The 14,188-nt window shown below is 40.7% G+C and overlaps 2 protein-coding genes across 8 annotated transcripts; both read left to right on the top strand.

Annotated features, from left to right (window-relative positions):
• Positions 1-225: 225 nt before the first annotated feature.
• On the top strand, positions 226-5,988 carry armh1 (armadillo like helical domain containing 1). 5 transcript variants are annotated; one of them, XM_042006536.1, is made up of 11 exons: positions 226-614; positions 963-1,031; positions 1,105-1,271; positions 1,419-1,615; positions 4,040-4,124; positions 4,348-4,446; positions 4,641-4,710; positions 4,921-5,050; positions 5,534-5,611; positions 5,709-5,790; positions 5,899-5,988. In XM_042006536.1, exons 1-11 carry the CDS (start codon positions 409-411, stop codon positions 5,925-5,927), a joined length of 1,212 nt encoding a protein of 403 aa, XP_041862470.1. In that variant the 5' UTR covers positions 226-408; the 3' UTR covers positions 5,928-5,988. The 5 variants fall into 5 exon arrangements, with proteins under 5 accessions (XP_041862470.1, XP_041862469.1, XP_041862468.1 ...); XM_042006535.1 differs by having other exon boundaries at positions 4,330-4,446; positions 4,644-4,710; XM_042006534.1 differs by having other exon boundaries at positions 4,330-4,446.
• Positions 5,989-6,304: 316 nt separating this feature from the next.
• On the top strand, positions 6,305-14,082 carry mutyh (mutY DNA glycosylase). Of its 3 annotated transcripts, none has more exons than XM_042006422.1 (16): positions 6,314-6,416; positions 6,493-6,590; positions 7,157-7,284; positions 7,908-7,947; positions 8,068-8,141; positions 8,256-8,297; positions 8,388-8,459; positions 8,655-8,768; positions 10,609-10,706; positions 11,009-11,153; positions 11,233-11,320; positions 11,410-11,592; positions 11,773-11,918; positions 11,996-12,145; positions 12,586-12,636; positions 13,637-14,082. In XM_042006422.1, the coding sequence occupies exons 1-16, from the start codon at positions 6,412-6,414 to the stop codon at positions 13,781-13,783; spliced, it is 1,581 nt and encodes a 526-aa protein (XP_041862356.1). In that variant the 5' UTR covers positions 6,314-6,411; the 3' UTR covers positions 13,784-14,082. The 3 variants fall into 3 exon arrangements, 2 of the variants coding, with proteins under 2 accessions (XP_041862356.1, XP_041862355.1); XM_042006421.1 differs by having other exon boundaries at positions 7,154-7,284; XR_006012745.1 differs by lacking the exon at positions 13,637-14,082 and having other exon boundaries at positions 6,305-6,416; positions 7,154-7,284; positions 11,773-11,905; positions 12,586-12,621.
• The last annotated feature ends 106 nt before the right edge of the window (positions 14,083-14,188 follow it).

Genomic DNA, 14,188 nt, shown 5'->3' with positions numbered 1-14,188 from the left:
TAATAAACAATAAATACACAAAAATATATTGTTTATTTATATTGTATATTATTTTATTTCTCTCCCTATTTTGTGAAAGGGATCACAAAAAAATTCAGATCTAAAAGAAATTATTTTTTTCCTCACCAGTTTACCTTGGTAAAGGGTTAAAAATTATTCTTTTTTTTTTTTTTTTTTTTTTTATCGCGGTGGGAGGTGGGGCTCCTAACTGGACAGGTCGCTAGGCAACCACTCGCTTGCCGTTGTAAACATCTAGCTTAAATTGTAGCTTACAAAATGCATTTTAATTGTCATAATTCAATAATTACTGAATACTGATATGTAGCCCTCCTCTTAATAAAGTTATCAATTTGGCTCTTTGTTTTTTAAGTGACTTGGGAAAGTCGTGAAGCAGATAAACCAAAACTAATGTCGGCACAAGAACAACAAGCAACCATCGGCAAAGTGCTCAGTTTTCTTCGAGAATGGGACCGCAGTGACAGCATGGTCCGATATCGCCTGTTAAACACCTTTTTGACTCAGAACGCTGAGAAAACGTCTTATGAGCTGGAAGTGGAGTTCGCGCAGGTTGCCAGTCTGTTCCTGGCTCGACTCACCACATGGATGAGACTGACGTATCCTGTCTTCAGCTGTTGCTCTGGTTATTATTGTATGAGTAGGCTACCTTAGTTCTAAAACTTTATTACCAACATATCAATAACACATGTAAATTTAGCTGATTATTATATAAAATTAAACATTAAGCCCATCAGGTAGGTACATGTTGCCAAAGGTTCCTCAGCAGAATGTGTTTCTTGCATTTATTTTGTTGGCTTTAATCAACACAGTACAGGGACCTTGTTTAGATGTGTTTATCATGAGCCATCTTTTATATCCAGCCATTGTTACCTGTAAGCCTGCTCTTCATATATATTGTTCTGGCATGAAAATGAAATCCACTCAGTCCTTCACCCATTAAGCAGATATATGTCTACTACATTTTTGGGACTCCAGCTGAGGGCAATTGGAGTTTTCCTGTCTGCCTCTAACCAGTGAGTAAATTCAATACTTAATCATAATCTATATAACACTGAATATGTAAGTCATTACCATGTTTTCTAACAGTGATCAATACCTGATGGAGTTCCTGGAGGATGGCGGCGTCCACCTTCTCCTGGACATTTTGAGCCATTCGCAGCTCAAACAGGATGACAAGGCTATAACCCTTCGTCTTTTACTCACAGTCTCAAATGCTGGTCACAGTTACAAAGAGTTTATCTGTGAAAGCCATGGTAACATTATTGTGTGCTCAGTGTAAAATATTTGTTTGTATTTAGTTTCTTGCTCTTACAATGTATGTATTTCTTGAGTATGATTGTTGTGATTCTTTTCCCACAACAGTTACACTGCACTTTTTTTCTGTTTCTACATTGTTACAGGAGTAAAAGTCATAGTGGAGTGCTTGGCCATGTCAAACTCAGCTGACATCCTGCAGATAGCAGGTACCGTCTTGGAGTCTCTGTCCCATGGAAACCCCAAATATCAAGACGAAATCTACAAAAGCCTGATTGCCATCATTGCATGTGTGTCAGCTAAAGCCCACCAGGTGATCCTTCACATCTTACACACTGTGCAGGTAAAGCTAGAGGCTCAATGAGATTTAAAGAAAAGTGTGTATTTTACTGTGACTTTGAAATGCACAAAACTATGGAATTGATCTTTATTGATGCACTCCGCCTGCCTCATGGGGAGGACATCAACAATATGACGGACAGCATCACGGAATACATCAAATTCTGTGAGGACACTGTCATGCCCTCCAGGACTGTTAGATGCTTCCCAAACAACAAGCCGTGGATCACTAGCGACCTGAAGACCCTACTCAACAAGAAGAAGAGAGCCTTCAGGTCTGGAGACAGGGAGGAGCTGAGGAGGGTGCAGCACCAACTGAGGGACAAGTTGAGGGAGTGTAAGGACTCTTACAAGAGGAAGCTGGAGGCCAAACTCCAGAAGAACAACATGAGGGAGGTGTGGTCTGGAATGAAGGAGATCACAGGATGTGGGGGGAGAGGCAGACTGACTGATGGTAATAGGGAGAGAGCTAACGAGCTTAACACCTTTTTCAACAGGTTTAGCTCTCAGACTCCCCCTGTCTCCTCTGCCCCTACCCCAGCCATCCCACACCTCCCCCCTCTTCCAACTGCTCCACTGCTCTCCCCTCCCCCCCCTACAGTGAGCCCACTGGATCAGACTGGACTTCAACCCATAACACCTCCCCCTGCCCCAACCCCTTCCCCTGGCTTGACTGTAACAGCCTGGCAGGTGAGGAGACAGCTGGAGAGAGTGAACAGACACAAGGCTGCTGGCCCGGACGGTATCAGCCCCAGGATACTGAGGACCTGTGCCAGCCAGCTGTCTGTAGTTCTCCAGCACCTCTTCAATCTGAGCCTCAGCCTGGAGAAGGTGCCACAACTTTGGAAGACCTCCTGCCTGGTTCCTGTTCCTAAGAAGTCATCTCCATCTGGCCTCAGTGATTACCGTCCAGTTGCCCTTACATCACATGTGATGAAGGTGCTGGAGAGGCTGGTGTTGGCCCACCTGAGGCCGCTGGTGAAACCTTCTCTCGACCCTCTGCAGTTTGCCTACCGGCCACGTGTGGGGGTGGATGATGCTGTCATCTATCTGCTGCAGCGAGCTCACTCGCACCTGGATGGTAGTGGAGGCATTGTGAGAGTCACATTCTTTGACTTCTCCAGTGCCTTCAACACCATCCAGCCTTCTTTACTGAGTGGGAAGCTGCGGCTGATGGGTGTCGGCGGGTCCTCTGTCTCCTGGATCGCTGATTACCTGACGGACAGGCCGCAGTTTGTCCGGCTGGGCGGTGTCCTGTCTGATGTGGTGATGAGTGATGTAGGAGCCCCGCAGGGCACTGTGCTCTCTCCATTCCTGTTCACCTTATACACCACAGACTTTCAGTACAACTCAGAGTCATGTCACCTTCAGAAATATTCTGACGACTCTGCAGTTGTTGGGTGTATAAGTGGTGGACGGGAGGAGGAGTACAGGGGGCTGGTGGACGGATTTGTGGAGTGGGCGGGTAAGAATCGCCTGCTGCTTAATGTGGACAAGACCAAAGAGATGGTGTTAGACTTCAGGAAGAAGGGATCAGCTCCACAGCCCCTCTGCATCCTGGGTAGTGATGTGGACACGGTTGAGGAATATAAATACCTGGGAGTGACTATTGATAACAGACTGAGCTGGAAGACCAACAGCACAGCTGTGTACAAGAAGGCCTGCAGCAGACTCTACTTCCTGAGGAAGCTGCGGTCGTTCAACGTGTGCAGCAAGATGCTGGAAATCTTTTACCAGTCTGTTGTGGCCGGTGCCCTGTTCTCATCTGTGGTCTGCTGGGGGGGCAGCATTGCAGCCAGTGACACCAACAGACTGAACAAACTGATCAGGAAGGCTGGCTCTGTCATTGGCTGCAGACAGGACACTTTAGAAGCAGTGATGGAGAGGAGGACACTGAACAAACTGTTATCTATCTTGGATAACCCGGACCACCCTCTCCACCCTGTGCTGGACAGACAGCGGAGCTCCTTTTCCAAAAGGCTCAGACAGCTTCGCTGTCTCAAGGACCGCTTCAGGAAATCTTTCCTGCCACACGCAATAAGACTGTTTAACTCATCATCATGGTCTCAGAGATAACAATATGAGTGACTGTTGTAACTGGTGAATCTTTGCACTGACTGGATCAACCTTGCACAGTTAAACTCCTCATCTTCACTACTAATCATTGCACTGGACTATATTATTCGCTGGCTATTCTCACTCTTACTGTGTATAGCTAAATACCTAATTGTATAAGTCTTGTAAATATTGAAATTTTTATACTGTTTTTCATTTTTTTTTTGCTACCTTAAGAAGCACAACTGCTAAATGACTGTACCGCTGCAACACCTAAATTTCCCAGCTTGGGATGAATAAAGTACTTCTATTCTATTCTATTCTATTCTATTCTATTCTATTCTATTTAGCTAAAATGAATGTCTTTTTTTAGCTGAAACTTAAAACAGCCCATCCCAGCATCGTCGCACCTGTGCTTGACATGCTCGGTTCCCTGCACCTACAGGTGCAGCATGAAGGTAAGAGAAGAACACAATTTTTTAAACTTGTTCATGCCTGTCTATTGTGAAACTGTTATTTATATTTTTCTTTAGTTTTTTTTTCTGTGAAACTCTAACATCCTTAAAATGCCAAAATAGCCCTTGTGGATCTGGATGAAAAATAGCCATCCTGTAATAAAATTTTCACCCCTTAATCTTCTGTTTCTGTATATCTTTGTGACAGCTATTAATTTGATCTTAGACCTGATGCATTATGATGTGAAGGCAATGCTTCTTTCTGGGCTGGTGGCTTTACTGAGGCCCAAAAAAGAAGACATGCAGCAGCACCCGATAACAGAAGGTGACATTTTTTATCTGGGTATCTGTCATTTTGCTGAATCATCTGTATATTGAAAAACAACTATGTCACTTGTTTCTTGTACAATATTTCTACCATTTCTGTTAATTCTGCATCTGTGTAAACCCATTTAGTGGTGCCTGACATGTATTATTTAAAATTTTCATGTTTGATTGACCAATGTGATGCATTAAAAGCAGAGATGATCAAGATGAAAGGATCTTTCCCTGTGTTTGTGCAACAAGCTGCTGCAGCTAAAACAATACGGTACATTTGCAAACACTATGACTCCACATAAAAATGATGTAGATTTATTAGATGAACTGTGCAAACATTTGTCAGAAAACCTGTGATGTGACCTCTATAAAGTCATATAACTCTTCCATATATGTAATACACTGAATTTATACTAACAGTATATTTTAAGCTGCTATTATACAGTAACTGTGTTTATTTAAGATGTCTGATGTGTTAAAGGTTGCTGGCTGTAAAGGATCAGGAGCTTTCTTATGAGCTTCTCTCTCTTGGAGTGATCCAGCATCTTCTACACATGATGGGGAACAGGGAACACACTGATGCCCAAATACAAGCCAGCCTGGCCTTGGAGGTATATACTGTACATGTATTATGCCTGAATTATGCACATACACACAAGTATGATTGTACATGCTTGCTTTCCAAAGACAAACCACTGTGGTTTATAACAATTTCTACCCAACTTGTGTATTTACTGTTTGGTGGGCATAAAAAAACCACAGAGGGGCTTCTACTTGGAGATTAAGCAATGATGCATATTTCCCATAAAATCGCCAGATGGTACCAACAAAAGCTCTGTTTTATTTTGCAGTAATTTGTGTTCCAGTAAAGCCGTTGTTTTCCTCTTACGTAAAATTGAAAACAGAAAGTATAAACCACATAATAGGCACAAACACAAGCTGGAGTTCTTCAAGCTGGACTAATATATTTCAGGTTTTTCGCAGTTGTAATGTTTTTCTGCCATTCTCAAATATGTATCTGCAAACAAATACATATTGTACCGGAAAACAAATGGATATATTACCACATAATGTCTGCTTGCATCTCTGCCTAGCACTTTGTCCGTTCATTCCCAGAGATTAGAGAACATGTGCAGAGAGTCATGGGCAGCACACTGTTTGCAGCTTTTATGGTAAGCTTGATTAACTTGCTACATGAACTTCTTCAGTACTTAATATGAGCGCTACTTGAATACAGTAGCAGCAATTTCACTAACTCTCTTGCAACAGAACAAAGCTGATACTTTCTACATGAATATGGATGAAAGACAAGCAGAAAGCCTACTTTTAAACCAGGTTAACATATCTCAAGGTAATTATTTTATCTAATCTGAAGCTAGATAAATGTTTGTCTTACTTTGCTTTATTTCCTGTTCAGTGTAAGAAAAATAGTTTATCATTGCCTGTTTTTGTTTTGCAGTTTTGGATCGCAACAAGTCTAACTGCTGACCAGAGGAACAAACTATTTCACTCTGATGTGGATTAACAGAATCATTTCTGTGAATATTGCTTATTTGTCATTAAAATAATGGTAGATTTATACCTTTTCCTGTCTCTTGTGTCTCCTGTTTCTTATGTTGAGTTTGATTTAAGAGGAAAAAATATGCATATATAAAATATGTGTTTTTTTCTAATGAATGTAATGTAAGATAAATACAACATATCTGTCAGTTTAGATCTGTTACAGAAGATTTTTGTGCAAATTTGCAATAATTTATTTTAAATAATTATTTAAATTGTTTATTTAAAAGATAATGATCATAAATTTTTAGTGAAGAAGGTGGTAACGCAGATAATTATAGGACAGCAATGTTACATAAAAAATATTTATTTAGTCCGCCTTCCGGAAGTGACGTTAGACGTAAGACTCTAGTTCCCTTACAGTTGATTGGTCAAACTGTAGCTGTACGTTCTGAACGTGGCGGGAGCTAAAATGAGGTAAACAGCCTGGTCCTACTGAACATTTATAGCTCATATAAGTTGCCCATATAAATTTGGTATTGACAACGAGCAGGTTCCGTTCAGCGATGGTTAAAGGGAAAAGAGCCCGACTGGAGACGGTAAAAACAACAACACCAACGCGGAAGAGGTTAAAAGCAGCCGTGAAAGAAGGTACCAGGTCGTTTGCATTTTAGTATTTGCATGGAGGGGTGCTTCAAGGAAAATAGGCTTGAAAGTTAGTGCCATGTAAAAAGAATATCCACATAATGGCATTGTAACAGAAGCAGTTTCAGAACTATGAACTATGGTGACAAACGTCTTGTGATCATGACTATTAAAAGTCTACATACAGTAGGACGAAAACAAAAATGACCAGCATGAGCTTCGATTGTCACCTCTTTTGGCTCAATTTGGCAGATACGTTATGTTCTAAATTTATTTTTGAAAGATGACTTTGACTCAGTGCAGCAGCCTTAAGTAAACAATAGATCTTTCAGAAATGGTCTAGCTGCTGACCTCTAGGTGATACCTGGACCTGCCAACACTGGCCCACATAGCTCACAGAATAGGCCTAGAATCTGTCAGTAATCTGTTTTGAGTTGTTTCACAGCTGCAATTTATAAAGAGTGTATTTAATTTGAATAGGAGTTGTGTGTGTGTGTGTATATATATATATATATATATATATATACATATAAAATATTTTCTTTTTTTCTTTTTTTGTTTTCCTCCAGAAGACTCTACAAACCCTCCCTTGTCATCTTCATACCACACTTTCTCTGGTCCAGCTGATGTCCTGCAGCTTCGCTCTCAGCTCCTAAGCTGGTATGACAAGGAAAAGAGAGAGCTGCCATGGAGGACTTTGGTAAAAAGAGACTAATTCCAACAGGAAAATATGCCCTTTTAACAAACTTATTTGGTTCTTGGAGGCAATCACACTAAAACTACAATAAATGTAACTGATTTGATTTGAAATCAAGTCAGGTTATGCATTGTCCAGGAAACCATCTATTTTGGATGTGCCATTTGTATTTATTATCTCATATTGTGACAGTTAAAAAATATCATAAAAGTAAAACTGGAGGTGTGCATCCTCTACAAAGGTCAGTGTTGTATTGAGCAAATCAACAAAACAGCACTTCAGATTTGCAGCGCAGTATAATGAGTTATGGCTTTGCCCACATCACTGTTTAATTTCATGAATTTCGTTCCAGTTGTTTGTGCATAGTTTTGCAGAGAGACACACAAACTCCAATGATGACGACAATAAGAAATATGGTGAATCATAATTGAACTTCTCATAGGAGTGACATAATTTTTACAGCTTTTTATCAGCACACATTTGTTATTATTACCTCAGGGTATCATTGTAGGATTGCTGTAAAAATAAAGTGCTTCTGCCTGTTAAGTTGTGCTGCTTATTTTCTGACTGCGAACATAAAGCAATCTAAAATCAGTACAGACTGGCTCCCTTTTTGTCTTGTGCAGGCTATGACAGAGCTAGACCTGAACATTAGGACATATGGAGGTAAGAAAAGGAATTCTAGCTAAATAAATGCACATTTTGTGCTGCTGCTCACACTCTTAACTACTAATTTTAACTCCTTTAAAACTGCTTGTGGCTGTTTTTGTTGTTTTTTTTTTCTAGTGTGGGTTTCAGAAATAATGCTGCAGCAGACTCAAGTTGCCACAGTAATAGACTACTACAACAAATGGATGAAAGTAGGCTTTTTCTGTCTTTTAAGTACTTCAGAGTCCTTGATGTGATCAATCTAATAAATGTATGATGCACTGTGATGTGTAATTAACACATTGCAATTAATCTTTATGCTACAGAGATGGCCCACGGTGCAGCAACTTGCAGCAGCCACACTAGAGGTGATGTTTTATAAATCACTGCATATGGAGCTGGTGATTTTTAAAAAAAATGCTGTTCACAATGAATGTATTGATTTCCCTGGTGTGTAGGATGTGAACCAGATGTGGGCGGGTCTTGGCTACTACTCCCGTGGTAGAAGGCTGCACGAAGGAGCGCAGAAGGTTAGTCCTGGTTTTTTTTTTTAATCATATTTTTACAGCATGTGGCAACCTGTTGTATTTCCCTTCATCTACCCATTGTCTTAATACTTTTATGTTGACTTACAGCATTTAGTAAAATACTGTGTAATACACTTTTTAACTTGATAGAACTTGTACATGTTCTTTATATGATGTGGTTTGACTGTGTTGTTCCAGGTTGTGTCAGAGCTGAAGGGACAAATGCCTCGGACAGTTGACAACCTGCTGAAACATTTGCCTGGTGTGGGACGCTACACTGCTGCAGCTGTAGGCTCCATTGCACTGGGTCAGGTTGGTCAGAAAGAAAAAATGTCTGCACAAGAAAGTGCATGTGGTCCTGTGAACCACTTGATGATTTACAGTACAGGTGGACCGCTATTTAAAATGAACTGCTAGAGCATCACCAAACCTTTTGGAAATAACAAGGTAGGACATCGCTGTGTTTCACTTGCAGGAGACTAAACCAGAAGCAGAAATGACTTTTCTCTAATGATGTCCATGCACTACTGTTGACAGTAAACATTTTGTTTGTGGTTATGTTAGTTTATCCAATTGCAGTTGATGTGTAATGACTAAACTGTCCCCCACATGGATGTGAATGCCACCAAATTATAGCTGAGAGTTTGCATTTTAAGTTCATAATCTAACAAGAAGTTTTAATACATTTTTTGTAGTTTGTCAAAGTGCACAGTACTTTCCATCACAGTCCCCCAGCTGTGGAAACATTCTACAGCCATACCAATACCAAAAAAAAGTGCCATTAACACCCTGAACAACCTCAGGCCTGTGGCCCTCACATTCCTTGTGATGAAGGCCATGGAAAGGATCGTTAAACAACACGTCCTCACAATAACCAACACCCTGATGGACATACTGCAGTATGCTTACCACGCAGGCAGAGGTGTGGATGATGCAAAAGTATTCATCACTGACACCGTACATAAACATCTGGAGCAGCCTAACACGCCAGTCAGGCTATTGTTTGCAGATTTTTCCTTGGCATTCAACACACTGCAGCCTCACATCCTCGCCAACAAACTCACCACCTACTTCCATGTGGACCATCAGCTCACACTGAAGATACTGGACTTTCTAACCAACAGGTCACAAAGAGTTTGGATCAACAATATGTTCTCCGACCTCTGACACACCTCGACGGGCTCGCCTCAAAGCTGTGTGATCTCACCTCTGCTGTTCATCCTCTACACACTGATGTCTGCAGATCCACACAGCCTCAGTGTCACCTGGTAAAGTACGCGGACGACACAGTCCTCCTGTCCCTGCTCTCAGGTTCCTCACAGCATCACGGTGCATTGGTGCGATAGTGCAAAAGAGATGGTGGTGACCTTCACTAACAGACAGAGAGCTAGATTGAGCATCCATTACCCACAATCCACAGGAAGCCTGTGGAGATGGTGGAAAAATACAAAATATTTGGGCACCATCTTTGACAGTCCTGCTGAAATTCTCCTCTAACACAGATGAGATTCTTCGAAAATGCCAAAAACTGCAGCATCTCCTAAGGAAACCCAATTCCTTTGGAATCAATCAATAAAAACATCATGATAAATTTTTATTACTCTTTCATTGAACGCATCACCATTTTCTCCACAACCTGTTGGTTCCACTCCATCAGCCTCCAAAACAGAAACCGCCTCGAGGGCACAGTCAGAGTCTGCTCTAAGATCATTGGACAGTCAACAAGAACTCTCTCCTCCATCTATGAACATCAAACTCTCAGGCTGGCCAACAGGATCATGCTGGACCCCTCACGTGCTCTCCACCCTGCATTTGAGTGGCTCCCCTCAGGGTGTCAATTGCACTGCCCTGGCTGCAGGACACAGAGAAGAAAAGCCACCTTTGTCTCAATGGCTGTTCATCTTCTCAACTCATCCTAATTCCCCCCAACTCTATATACTTACCAAGACCTGCATGTTGTTTATGTTCTTTGTATCCTGTCACTGACTCTTGGCACCTGCTCTTTTTTGTGTACTGCTGCTACGACTGCCCTCAGGGACAAATAAAGTTTTTTGAATTTGAAATTGAAATTGAAAAGTGCTGTATCAAAAATTGACCATGCCTAATTGTCAAATATTTGTCAGTGATAACTGGAACAATCTCTGTTGCCTAGGTTACTGGAGCGGTAGATGGAAATGTGATTCGAGTGCTGTGTCGCTTGAGGGCCATTGGAGCTGACAGCACAAGTACTGCGGTGACTGAGGCTCTTTGGTGAGCTAAACCTCCAAACCACAAACGTTCAGACATTATTTAAATCTGTCTTTCTCAATCCTGGTCCTTGGGTATCCCTGCCCTGCATGTTTTGGAGGTTTCCAACTCCAGCACACCTGTTTCAGATTAATTAAAAAGCTCTTCAAGTTCTTTGCAGGCCTGCTAATGATAAAGGATGAAGAAACACTGATTTAAAAGACATTCGCTCTGGAGTGATGACAGAATGGATCCAGCTGTGACCTAATTTTTCTTTTTTTTTTTTTCTTTTTTTTTTAATATTGTGATTTTTGCTTGTGTTTCAGGAATCTAGCCAATATGCTGGTGGATCCAGTGAGACCTGGAGATTTCAACCAGGCCATGATGGAACTGGGGGCACGAGTCTGCACCCCTAAAGGACCACTGTGCAGCCAGTGTCCCGTCCAATCACACTGCCGCTCTTATCAGAAGGTAGGCAGGATCTCAGGTGCTGTCTGTTCTTGAAGAAAGTCTGTTCAAATTCATGTTTTCACATTATGTCTTTGAGCAGGTTCATGTCAAACAAGAACAAAACTCCAAAAAGCTTTTGGGGAAGTTGGACACAAAGACTTCAGACCCGCCTGATATAGAAGAGTGTTGTAAGTCTTCTTCTTCCTGTTTACCTCTTACGTCTCTGACATCACTGTTTCTTTGTTACTGAGGTACACATCTTCCATTTCTTCCTCAGTGAACAGTGGAACATGTCTGCTGTGTCCTTCAGAACCCTGGGACAATGAGCTGGGTGTTCAGAACTTCCCTAGAAAACCAGCGAAGAAGGCTCCCCGAGTGGAGCGAACTCTGACCTGCGTGTTGACCCGGGCAGGAGAGGAGGGAGACGACGAGTATCTGCTCACACAAAGACCGAACAAAGGTCAGAGAGACTGTTTTTATAACCTCATCTGTTTGTGCTGATCCTTCATTCTGAATGACGTTCTGCACAGCTTTTACTTAAAGCCTGAAACACTTAATAGAAAAACACATAGATGAGTGAAAATAAACATTTGTGAGTTAACTACACAAGTTCATACAGTATGCATCTGTGTATTTTCAGGTCTGCTGGCAGGTTTGTGGGAGTTTCCGAGCGTTCTGCTGCAGGAGGAGAAGTCTGAGGTGAAACAAAAAAAGGCGCTGTGTGAGGAAATAAGCAGAGTACTGGGAACATGCTTCAACGAAAGCCTCCTCCAGTATGTGGGAGAGGTATGCTTGATATTCAGCAGCAAGCTGTTATCAGATAAGCTGTTTCTATAGATGCACTATCCTGATTGTCTTTGCAGGTGGTGCACATCTTCTCACACATCCACCAGACCTATGTGGTGTACAGTGTGTGCTTGAAGGAGAGTGACATGAAGACACAGACTGAAAACACACAGTGGCTCACCAGATCTGCTCTGCAGGAAGCTGCTGTGTCCACAGGACTGAAAAAGGTTTGTGTTTTGGTTTTTGTTTTTCCACATGGTATTGGAGTTTGTAAGGTTTGGTGTGTGACTGAGGTTAGCAGCACCAGGAGGACCAGAGGTGGCCTCAAAGTAAGCATGTGCAACAGTGTAAATATACAGTGCATAGTGACTACAGGCTACAGTGGCAGGTACTCAGGGGCTACGGTCACACTTTCAAAGTGTTCTGTTTGCAAGATCAAAGTCTCTTTTTTCCCCATGTATATTAATCATGTCACCTCATGTTCATTTTTATCATTATTCACTGTCCTTAATTTCTTACCATTTATCATTCCTGTCCTAAACTGATGAGCGCACAAAGCAAATAAATTCATGGAAAGAAAAGAAAAAAAATGTGTTCATGTTTGTTTCATGTAATCTGTGTGAAGGAGTAAAGTGGGCAGTGTGTTAACATATCAACTTTCCCACAGATTGTGAAGCTTTTTAATTCTGTGACTTCTCAAAAGGAAAAAAACTCTCAGGTAAGCCCTTCTATATAGATAATATTCCGCTACAACAAACACAGCTCCTACACAGTATGGAAACATATTTTACAGTACTTTTGAAAATCTGGATAATTATAGAAAGCATACAGTTTCAGATTGTTAATCCATTGTCATTCTCTAAAATATAAAAATCAGTTCTATAAAGATGAGGCAGCTGTGGCTGAGTGTGTGCAGAGATCTTCCTCAAACTGTCAGCTCATATGTGTGGCTGCTGAGAAAAGTACTGTACATATAGTGGTGTGTATGTGAATAGGGGAATGAAAAAATATTTGAATCCTAAACAAGGTGAAAAGGCACCATATGAGCAGAGGCTTTACTTAGTTATGAGTGAGGGAAGCTTCCTATACAGAGCTGCCTCTGCATCTCCACCTGCAAAAGCAAAGCCAGACATCTCATCAGCAATGGCAGTATCTTTGAAATGCATATGTTAGCATTCCTAACTAAGCATTCCTTTATGCAAATGGTGGGAAATTTCACAGATGCTGCAATAATTTAATTGTGTGTAAAATTTTTTTTGCTTTATTTGCTGATGAAAAATGGGATGAAATTAAATTTTGCTTATTTAATATGTTGAGAAGAATTGATAAAGTAATTAACCATTTCTTGGGTTGAGAGTCTTTCTTCCTTGTTGCTAACTGTTATAGCACTGCAACCTGAATGAGGCGCTGTCTGTTAAACAGTTTTGGGTTTGGTATTATATGATTTAAATAAGCTGGAGTAGACCTGGGAATCTTGCCAATGTGGTTGCATAGTCAGAATTTCACACTGACATTAACAACTGATCTTTTGTATATTAAATGTGCAGCTTTTGGGGACTCTGTCTCAAATATGACCTGAAAAATCCATTAAAATGTCTGGAGTCTAGAAGTATATGTATATTTTTAAAAAGTGTATAAACAGTGGAAAAAGAACATATTTAATAATTCTGTCAAACTGTGTTACATGTGTAGTTTTTTTATGTGTTTGTCTCATTCAGGATGGAAAAAAGCAAAACCACCCAGGAGTAAAGAGTGAGAAGAAATTACTGACCTCAAGAAAGACCAGAATGTCTGCAGCTAACGGTGGAAGCAGGCAGCTTTCCCTCAGCTCCTTCTTTAAAACAGTGAAAGAAGAATGTGGTTAATATTGTTTAATTCCTGCATGGTCCCTTATCATGTCTCTGTACTTGTCTGTGTCATAGTGTCACTTCTGTAATCCAATTTATTATATTGAGTGATGCTAGTTTTTAAATATCTATATTTGCTTTATATCAGCTGTGTTTTTTTTTTCAAAATGTAGATTTTTTTTGTTTTATCTTTTTTATTATTAACTTGTTCGTTACTGTATGATATCACATGCAATGCAATTGTAAGTCAATTAACCACACCAAATATGTCATAAAATCTGTTTTTTTTTATGTAATAAAAATTATAATATTTTGGAAAAAAAAGGTGTTTTGAGTGGCAGGTGTCATTTCAGGACCAGATACAAAACAAAGCAAAACACCAGTCTTCAATGGAAACAAAGATTTAGGTTTTTATTTTATTTT

This window comes from Melanotaenia boesemani, chromosome 14, assembly GCF_017639745.1.
Source record: "Melanotaenia boesemani isolate fMelBoe1 chromosome 14, fMelBoe1.pri, whole genome shotgun sequence".
In the NCBI taxonomy this organism is placed as follows: Eukaryota; Metazoa; Chordata; class Actinopteri; order Atheriniformes; family Melanotaeniidae; genus Melanotaenia; species Melanotaenia boesemani.
This window is presented reverse-complemented; position numbering and strand designations above follow the sequence as displayed.

Excerpts from the sequence above, each read along its gene's own strand:
- mutyh (XM_042006421.1), top strand. Across the intron at positions 11,154-11,232 it reads ACTGCCGCTCTTATCAGAAG|GTTCATGTCAAACAAGAACA; the intron begins GTAGGCAGGATC and ends GTCTTTGAGCAG. Across the intron at positions 11,593-11,772 it reads CACACAAAGACCGAACAAAG|GTCTGCTGGCAGGTTTGTGG; the intron begins GTCAGAGAGACT and ends GTGTATTTTCAG.
- armh1 (XM_042006534.1), top strand. The coding sequence starts at position 409 with ATGTCGGCACAAGAACAACAAGCAACCATCGGCAAAGTGCTCAGTTTT. Across the intron at positions 4,711-4,920 it reads GCTGCAGCTAAAACAATACG|GTTGCTGGCTGTAAAGGATC; the intron begins GTACATTTGCAA and ends GATGTGTTAAAG. Across the intron at positions 5,612-5,708 it reads CACTGTTTGCAGCTTTTATG|AACAAAGCTGATACTTTCTA; the intron begins GTAAGCTTGATT and ends CTCTTGCAACAG.